The sequence below is a fragment of the Fukomys damarensis genome, unplaced genomic scaffold (assembly GCF_012274545.1).
Source record: "Fukomys damarensis isolate Sample0158 unplaced genomic scaffold, DMR_v1.0_HiC HiC_scaffold_8, whole genome shotgun sequence".
NCBI classification, from domain to species: domain Eukaryota; kingdom Metazoa; phylum Chordata; class Mammalia; order Rodentia; family Bathyergidae; genus Fukomys; species Fukomys damarensis.
The window spans coordinates 33031418-33040505 of NW_022900920.1; the positions used below are offsets into that span (position 1 = coordinate 33031418).

General features: G+C 56.7%; 1 protein-coding gene across 1 annotated transcript; it reads right to left on the reverse strand.

The window, feature by feature from the left end:
- Positions 1-1126: 1126 nt before the first annotated feature.
- Positions 1127-7005, reverse strand: LOC117285298. Its single transcript, XM_033761240.1, has 4 exons — positions 6952-7005; positions 6496-6651; positions 2604-2781; positions 1127-2497 (listed from the first exon to the last, which is right to left on the reverse strand). The coding sequence occupies exons 2-4, from the start codon at positions 6640-6642 to the stop codon at positions 2070-2072; spliced, it is 753 nt and encodes a 250-aa protein (XP_033617131.1). The 5' UTR covers positions 6643-6651; positions 6952-7005; the 3' UTR covers positions 1127-2069.
- Positions 7006-9088: the final 2083 nt, after the last annotated feature.

A 9088-nucleotide genomic window follows, 5' to 3' on the forward strand; every position in this document is an offset into this window, starting at 1 on the left:
TCCACTCGACCTCCGCCATGGGAGACTTTGCTGCCCCACAGAGGAGGGAGGAAACCAGCCGCACCAGCCCCTGGGGCTGGAAGAAGAGGACAGCAGCTGCCCAGCCACAGAGGCCACAGCTGCTGCTAGTGCAGCCTGGCAGGATGAGGGCACCACACAGACCCTGTGGTTCCTGCATGCTGTGAATCCCCATTGCTACTCAGTGAGTCTGGGTTCACTCAGCCTCCCTGAGCCTCAGTTTCCCTATCTTCCAGATGATGACTAGCTTCTGGCCTTGTGCATGTAACCATACTCCCTATCTCTGGTCCACATGGTTGTAAGATCCTCCTCGACTCTCTTCACTGCACCCTTCACCGGCTCTCCGCATTGCCCCCCAACCTAGTTTTCTAAAATGCAAATCACTCCACTCAAAAGCCCTCCGTGGCCCAGCTCTCAAGGTAAAAGCCCGACTCCTGGACTCAGCCCTTTACTGCCTGCTCCTGCCCATGAGCCTTGCTCCCAAAGCGACTCTGCCAGCCTGCCCGTGAGCTCCTGTGCAGCTCTCCCCTGCCCTGAATGCCCCCACCCTGCGCCTGCTCTTAGCCTCACCTGCTCCCTCCCTGGGCCAACCTCCTTGCTGGTGTCCCTGTCACATCACACTCTGCTCTCACTTCTGCCTGCCCTCTGCTGTTTCCCCTCACTGGGACTGCGGTCTCCTGGAAGGCCCAGCCCACGCCTTACTCCTCCTGGAGGAGAGCAGAAAGGAGCAGAGAGAAGAGATAAGACCCAAGACCTGCAGTGATTCACCCACTCCAGCTCCCTTAGCGAAAGTACTTGGGTAAGAATGCTTTAGCTCAAGGCTCTGGGCTTGGATTTAGACTGGACATAAAGGGGAGCATCTTTCCTCCTGCAGCCAAGATACAGAGGCTAAGAGTGAGGGAAGAGACCCAAGTTAGCCTCTGGCCAGATGCTGTGCCCCTAGGTCTCTCCCTGGGTCTGCCTCAGTGGCACAGCTCTCTAGGCCCCAAAGGTGGGAATTCTGAAAAGCATAGCACCAAGGCCCCCTCCTGACTAAGGCAGCAGGGCCTCCTCTCTCTCATGTGAGATCAGGTTGGAATCCACCAGAGTAACCTGCAGAGAGAAACCGAGAGAGCTGAAAGCAAGCAAGCAAACACTTAGCAAAACAAATGGACAGAATGAGGGTGTCTAGTTTTTATTGGTCGCCCCTGCTGCCTACAAGGAGCACAATCAAGAACCACCTTCTATCCAGGCCCGGTGGTGCACGCCTGTGGTCACAGCACCCAGAAGCCTGGGCCAGGAGAATTGTGACTTGGAGGCCAGCCTGGGCTGCATAGCAAGACGCTGTCTCAGAAGTAGGAGAGGGAGAAAGAGAGAGAGTAGGAGAGGGGACAGAGGAAGAGGGAGAACAAAAGGGTCAGGGAGTCGAAGAGCGACTGGGTGGGGGAAGGTCCTGGACACTCCCTGCCTAAGACAGCAGCTTCGGGAGTCACCTTCTCTGAACCGGGGCCGGGGCTGGGCAGTAGTCCTGGTCCCCCACCCTGGGAGGCAGCAGCCAGCACGGTGAGTTCTGACAGCTGGGGAAGTTGAAGGGAGGCCTCATCCCACACAGGAGGAAGGTCAGGCCCCTGTGGAACAGGGCAGCAGGAGACGGGGCGCGATGCAGCCCACCGAGGAGGTCTGCAGGGTGTCTACGGCTGAACACGCAGGGCCCCCACCGACCCCTCCTGTTGGTAATATTCCTACTCTGGCTAGGTCACCCTAAGCCACCCTCTCAATGACCGAAACTAGGGACGCCCACTATCCCTGCTGTAGCAGCAGAAACCCTGTCCGGAAGAGGCTGACTTTCCCAAGGCTACGAGGCTGTCAAGCGACGAATCCGGGATTCAAACTCTTGACAGTGTGAGTCTAAAACCCCAGGCTCTTAACCTCCACAGCATTCTTCCTAACCCAAGAGCAGGTCATTATTCAATAGCTGCTGGGCGCAGTGTGGTAGTGGCGCCTGACAGCACGCCGAGCTCTGCGCTGTGCCCGTCAGATGCACTACTTCACTCAGTAGGCAGTCACCGTCCTCATGCCCACTTTGTAGACGAGGACACCGAGGAGGACAGTGCACGGTCCCAGGCGCCAAAGCTAACAAGGGAAAGAACCAGGGTACAAGTCTGGAGTGGTGCTAAGTGAAAGACTGGAGCACAGCCTGGGGGTGTCCACGGCCCAGGCGCCCCGACAAGGTGCCGCCCCATGATCCAGCTGTGCAGGCCTTGTGGCCACATCCTGCCAGGGGCAGCTCCAGCCCCAGTGCCTCCGTCAGGCGGTGATGGAGTGGTGGGTGCCCGCTTCTCCAGGCCTCTCGGAGCACCCTCACTGCTCTGGGACTTACAACCGTCCAGCGCTTGCAGCCCGGCTGGGTTTGCGCCCCCACATGCTCCAGGGTCCCCCCACTGGGTGCCTGGTGTCTTCTCTGTCGGGGCCTTCCTGGTGCAGCCCTTGCATAGCCAACCTAGCATGGGAGGGCAGAGCGGCAAGGAGCCAGTTCCAGCCTCCCCTTCCTGTCCTCACCCTTGGGAAGCTGGCAAGTCCCCACCCCCAGCCAGGAAGACTCTCACCTTCAGGCAAAGGCAGACGATGGCAGAGCTGCACCGCAAATCCCCGCCACACACTCAGGGAACGGGAGTCCCAGAGGGCCAGGGAGAGACAGACCGGAGAGGAAGGGCGGGCGCCCAGGGCTGCAGACTCAGAGATGGAGACAGTCACCAGGAGGGGTTGCGGAGAGAGACAGAGGGACTGAGGGGAGAAAGGAGACAGGAGGGTGAGAGGGGGTGGGAGGAGAGAGAAGGAAAGAGCCAGTTGCTTTATTCATGGCTGGTGATATTACAGACTGAGTGAAAATCACATTATCGTAATGGGAAAGTTAGAGTTGCTGAGATGATGCCCTGAAGCCTCGGTGCTGATTGGGGTGTGATTGCTATCTGTATTTATATGTAGAAAGCAAAGTTCACTGTCAGTTCAAGATGGTGGCGCTGCTTTATGCAACATAATTCTTCAGTAGGGAGACGCCCCAAGCCAGCCCCAAGCCGGGCGGGAGTGGGCTCTGGAGCCCAGTGGGAGCAGCTCCTGAGCGGTGCTGGTGCTCAGCTGCCAGGAGGCCCCAGCCGAGCTGGAGGAACCCGGGCAGGTGGCCTGTCGGGGAGGCCAGAGCTGGGACCGAGAGAGGAGTTGCCCTCCCTCCAGGCTGCCCCCCAGGAGGGGCAACGAGACCTGTGCAGTCCCACGGCAGGTGAATCCGCACAGCCTCGCAAGGGAGGTCGGGGCTCTCCTCCTTTTTCTGGGGTCAGAGCTTGATACCATGTTCACAACTCTCATTTCTTGGTTTCCCCCTGACTCTTGCATCAGGTTTTTGGGGAGCTCCACCAGGTGACAAGGCCCAGGTGATACTGACTGGGGCACTGTCCTGATCCTGGGCCCCTGGCACACACGGCCACAGCCCAGACCTCTGGCCGGCCCCACTGTGAGGCAGCCTGAGAACCTGAGGCCTTTTTCATTCACACCTTCTTTGGGGAGTGGCCAGGGCTGGACCTGGCTGTGACTCCAACCTGGAGGGCAGAATACGGGACTACTTGCTGAGACTGAAATTTCAGACAAAAAAGCGAAGTCTTGGTATAAGTATTTCCTGCATGACATCTGAGATATTCTTATGCTGTTGAAAAAACTTACTTTATCTGAAGTTCAAATTTAACTGGGCATCCTGTATTTTTATTTGCTAAATCTGTCAACCATACACAATAATCTCAGTATTTCAGTGTTTTTGTTTTGTGATACTGGGGGTTGAACCCAAGACTTTTTTTTTTTTTAAATAAGGTCTCTGTATGTAATTCAGACTGGGCTCAAACACACTGTGTAGCCCAGGCTGGCCTTGAGCTCACCTCAGCCTGCCCCCACCAGGCTGGGATTATAGCTGAACCTAGGGCTTTTGCACTGAGCTACTTCCCTAGCTCTTTATATTTTACTTTGGAGCAGAATCCTACTAAATTGCCCAGGCTGGGTGGGCTCCAACTTGGATCCTCCTGCCTCAGCCTCCTAGAGTGCTGGGATCACAGGTATGTGCCACCACTCCAGGCTGGCCTCTGATTTTGTATCAATTTACTGAGGAAGGCAGTGCTGCTGAGTGCAAAGACCCAGATTCACTACTTGATAGTTTTATGGCTTTGACCCAGTTTTTAACCTCAATCTCCTTATCTGAGTAATAGGAGGAATAATACTGACATGCTAGCATTGTGTGAGGCTCTGGCTTCCACTGCCAGCACTGGGAGAAAAAAAGAAAAAACTCAGTCCACTATCAGACACAAAATAAGAACTTGATAAATATCACCCTCTTATATCCCCTTCAGTCACCCTTTCTTCTTATCTCCATCCTAGGCTTCCTGGGTGTCAAATAGAAGGATCCTGCTACCCTGGCAGCCACTGCCTACGAGGGACACCCCAGAGCCAGAGCTGGTTCCAGGTTGGGTTCTCCCCCATGGAGGCCTGACCGCAAAAGGCCAAGGGTTCTGGAAAGTTAATAGCAAGAGTGAAGAAGGCGCTACCAATAAGCCTCTCCTTGGCCCCAAACCAAGCCTGCACGTTCCCAGCCACCCTCTGAAGCTTCCAGAACGGCATGGCTTCCAAGCTGCCTTGTAGAAAGAGGAGACCGGTGGTGACACTGCACAGGAGGCCCCGTCCACCCTTTCGGCACACAATGGCTGTCCTGCCGGCATCTGCCTATCTGTCCCATCATGGGGTCTGGCCCAGCCCCCTCTCTGTCCTTCTGCAGAGGCCCATGTACTGAACATGGCTGTTGGAAATTGTGACACAGGGTCCCTGTGCCTGTTCCCCTTCCTGTCTCTGCCTCAGTTCAGGTGAAAGAGACAGGTGAGAAATAGGGGTTCTAGAGTCAGCCCAGGGTGCAGCCTCGTGTGTCTGACCCGAGCCCTCACTCTCCACAGAATGGACTTATTTCCTCCCGGCCGCAGACACTCCTGGCTCTGTACCCCTCAACCCTAGAGAGCCAGGTTTCATCTCTGAAAGAGCTCATTCACTCAGGAGCCAACCTGTGGGCAAATCTCTAGTTGAGGGGCGTGGCTCCTACACCTCCTCAGCGCCAGGCAGGTACATACCCGGGAACATCCGGGGTGAGCGGCAGGACTTGTGGCTATACTTCAGAAGCACAAGCACCCCACTCTGTGCTCGTTTCCCACACTGTCCCTAGCAGACCAAACACCCAGGTGGCTGGCTCTGGTCTAGGGGCAGCTCCTGGTTTCTGTCCTTCTGTTGACACACCCGTCCCTTGCCACAGGATCACTAAGAATTGACGCAGAGGGGAGACATTTCGGGTGCAGGGACATCTCTGGCTGACCCACGAAGATGCAAGGAGCCTTCTGTGTTCAGGAGTGCCAGGCCCCTGAAGGGGCAGGGACCTAAGGAAACCGTGGGACACCTCCTGCCTTCTTGCCCAGCCCTCGCGGCTGCTCTGTGCTCACCACACGCCCAAGTGTGGCGCTCACACCCTCCCATCTCTACCCTCCCCGTGTGGAGTACACAGAGTGAGCATGAAGGGCCAGGCCCTGCTACTGCTGCTCCAGGTCTTGGGGGTAAGAGGAACTCCCCTTTTCCTCCAGATCCTCCACCGCCAGCTCCTTTGCTCAGTCACCAGTTAAGAACTCACGCAACCCCCAAAAGCTCCTAAAAATCTCAGGGTGCACAAAGAGCTACTAACTGTTCATGGCTGCCTCCTCCCTGCCTCCAGGCAAGGCCGACCAGTTCCCTAAGAGTCGCTGGCGGGTCCACACACCCTGTGGCAGGGAATCAGGAAGTGGGATTGTGATCTCTGAGGTTCAAGCCCAGGCTGGTTGAGAATTACATTAAGGATGTGTGAAGACCTTCTCCCAAGAATCGGCAGGTGTCCTAAAATGTCCTGGTTCCTCCCCGTTGGCCAGGCCACTAAGCAGAATCCCCAGCACTCAAGTCAGTGACCCCAGAAAGCCCCAGGGGGCTTCTCCACATTTCTTCTAGCACATTCCATGTTTAGCCACCAGGGCTGGAACTGAGGAGACCTCTTCCTGGGCTTCATTTCAGCAATGCAGAGACAGGTCAGGCAGGTGCAATACATAAAAGAAAACACATTGAAATCCCCTACTCTTTCAAAGAGTTTTGTTTTCTTGTGGTACTGTGGATTGAGCCCAGGGGTGCTCTGCCACTGTGCTACATCCTCAGTCCTTTCATTTTATTTTTTGAGACACGGACTCCAATTTTCACTCTTCCTGCCTCAGCTTTCCTAGGTGCTGCTTTCGAAGAGTTTTGAGAACTGATCTTCGGGTGCCTCACTGGAATCGCCTGTGCATCCGCCCCTTTCTGCTCATGACTGTTAAAGCCCGAATGTCTACACCTGAGGGGACACCACCTGCCACACAGAGGTGGGTGGGGAGGCAGGCGACCACCACCAAACAAAGGTCTACCCTTTACCTCCAGGTCCAGAGGTGAGTCCAGGGGCTGCGTCTCAAGGGTGGCAGTGAAGGCGGTGCGGAAGACCGGGCAGAGCCTGGCTGCTCCCTCTCGGGGCTCCCAGTCCTTTCTCAGCCCCACCCGGGACGGTTGCGGTGCTGTATACATCGCTGGTCCCTGAAACGATGCAGAAGAGGAAGTGGGGTTGGCAACGAGGTGTTCTGCTTGCGCTGGAGAAGAGACGGCACCCGCCCCAGAGCGCCAGCCACCCCATCTGAGAGCAGAGGACAGCAGGCGCTGGGCCCAAGGGGCTCCTCTGTGAAGCCAGAGGCGGAAGAGTGACCCTGCCTGGGGTGGTGCCCAGGGAGGTCTCTTTGGAAATGTCCCCTGCTCCCCTGGAGGCTCTGGGGGTGGGTTTGTAATCCACTCCGCCCCCATCACACAGACATATACACAGACACACAGAAACACACACACATAAATCTTAATTGTGTCCGGGGCTTTTTACGGCATTAATTAATCATATTTAGGGCTGTTTCCAGCTGTTGCTGAGGGAAAGAAGGTCCCGCATGCCTGCGACTTAGAGTAAATCCAATCAGATGGAGGAATTCGTTGATTCTGCTGAGGCCAAGCATGGGAAAGACTCTTCTAATCCCAGAGCCCACCCCCACCTGCCCCCCCAGCACAGCCCTGCAGAAGGGAGAAGAGAGGGGAGGGGGAGGGGAGGAGAGAGGAGAGAGGAGAGGCGCAGTCACAGGAGGAGCACAGGCTGGGAGGAGCTGAGCTGCTGCAGAGTCTGGGGTTGGGATCGCGGGGCTAGCCTGGAGTTTCTGCCTCTGTACTCCGGCCATTTAGAGGGCTCTGAAGAGCCCAAGATTCCTGAATAGCCCCTGGCCCAGAGCTACTGCAGGAGGCTGGGCCTGGCTGAGTCAGAGCAGCGGTAGGCAAGGGCTGACCTAATTCCAGCTCTGCCCAGGCCCGTGTCTTGGTGGCCTCTTCTCCCAAGGCCCTGCCTCGCCTCCTAGCCCCTGGGGCTCTCCTGCTGTCTCGGGCTCAGGAGCTTGATTTCGATATCTTGTTGTGTCTCGGATCCGAGGGCACCCCTCGTATCCTCATGGAGACTTACCTTGGCGCATGGAGGAGGCCCGGCTGGGACCATTGCTGGCCTCTTTGGTTTATTGCTAGTCGCCCACTGACAAGCAGTTCTGGGGAGGGGCTGCGCAGCCTTTGGAGGCCCAGTGTGAGGCAAGTGGAACAAGGAGCTACTGCTGGAGCCCCTGCTTGACCCCACCCCAGAACGCGCCCGCTGAGGCCTCCTAGGTCCTGGTCTAACTGGGCCTCAATAATTGAGGAGCCCATTACAGCCTTGCTGTTTCCTCACTGTCAAGTGTAAATGCTGCACTGGTCGGGTGGGGAAATGGGGCTAATTTGAATTGATAATAGGAAACGCGGGGAAAAGTCATCTATAGTGAGAGAGGAGCGGAGCGATCCCGGAGCAGATGCTAAATCTTGTATAATGAAAGAATCTGCCGATGTCAATTATGTACGAGCATCTTTGCAGTGGTTGGAGGCAGTGGGCGGGTGAGGGAACAGAGGCTGGGTGCATCCCATAAACCCAAACACCCATCAAAGGCTCATACATATGGAGCGGCAGAGATTACGGCATAAATTTGAATGTTATGAATGTGCATGAGGGACAGGCAGGAAGCCCACCTTGTGAGGGCAGGAAGGGACTGCTTCTCGCGCCTGAGTGCAGGGAGCTTTTGTCCTCTCGGCTCCTCGGCTGTGTCTCTCCCATCTCGGAGGCCCTACTCTGTACCCAGTTGTGTCCCAGAGAGGAAAGCAGCAGGAAGAGGACAGCTGTGCTCCTGGGCCGGTGTGGAAGCTCCAAGCTCTGGCCTGAGCTGCCCTTGGGCCACTGAGTGCGGCTGGGACGAGGCCCAGCAGTCAGCGTGGCTGGAGAGGGGCAGTGTGTAACAGTGCTGGCATGGACACAGCTTGCCCTCGCTCGGGGAAGAGACAGGCTGGACGACACAGTCAGTCTGCAAGGTTCCCGGAAGAGCCCCTTGGAGGAAGAGGTCACAAGCTGCCAAGAGAGGGGCCAGCGCCTCCGCATCTCCGGCTCAGCTTGGAAGCACAGGTCCACACCACTCCTGGGAGTGCGTCTGTGCAGCAGGGCCCAGGCCCCTCTGTTGGTTTCCAACCTGCAGCGCTCCCTGAGCAGACTCTGTGATTTGCGGTGCAGGCCACCCAGGGACTTTAATCTTCACCATGACAAATGCAATAAAAGGAACAATTTGGAGATCAGAGCTAAGGAAGACACATTTACAAACCCTTCCCCAAAGGTTGGATGGGGCTGTCACCATGTGATTTGTGCCAGAGATGAAGCAGGGAGGGGAGAGGGGGAGATAGAGCTGGAGGCGGCGCTGGGCTGGGCTGAGGCAGCATCCCCAGCTTTCTCCTCCTCACCCCTGCGGGAGCACAGTGGGGTGGGCTAAGCGCAAGCCGGAGGGGTGGCTACGGGCAGCCACAGCCCCTCCCTAGCCCAGGCAGGGAGCACATCTCAATTACCAGGGACACTGGCCAGAGCCACGGAGCTGGGGATTCATCGCAG

What these genes read in the sequence shown, in the direction of transcription:
- LOC117285298 (XM_033761240.1), bottom strand. Translation starts at nt 6,642, where the DNA reads ATGTATACAGCACCGCAACCGTCCCGGGTGGGGCTGAGAAAGGACTGG. An exon ending in ACTCACCTCTGGACCTGGAG is followed by an intron (nt 2,782 to 6,495) that starts GTAAAGGGTAGA and finishes TTCTCCCCTCAG; the next exon opens with TCCCTCTGTCTCTCTCCGCA. An exon ending in TCGTCTGCCTTTGCCTGAAG is followed by an intron (nt 2,498 to 2,603) that starts GTGAGAGTCTTC and finishes CTCCCATGCTAG; the next exon opens with GTTGGCTATGCAAGGGCTGC.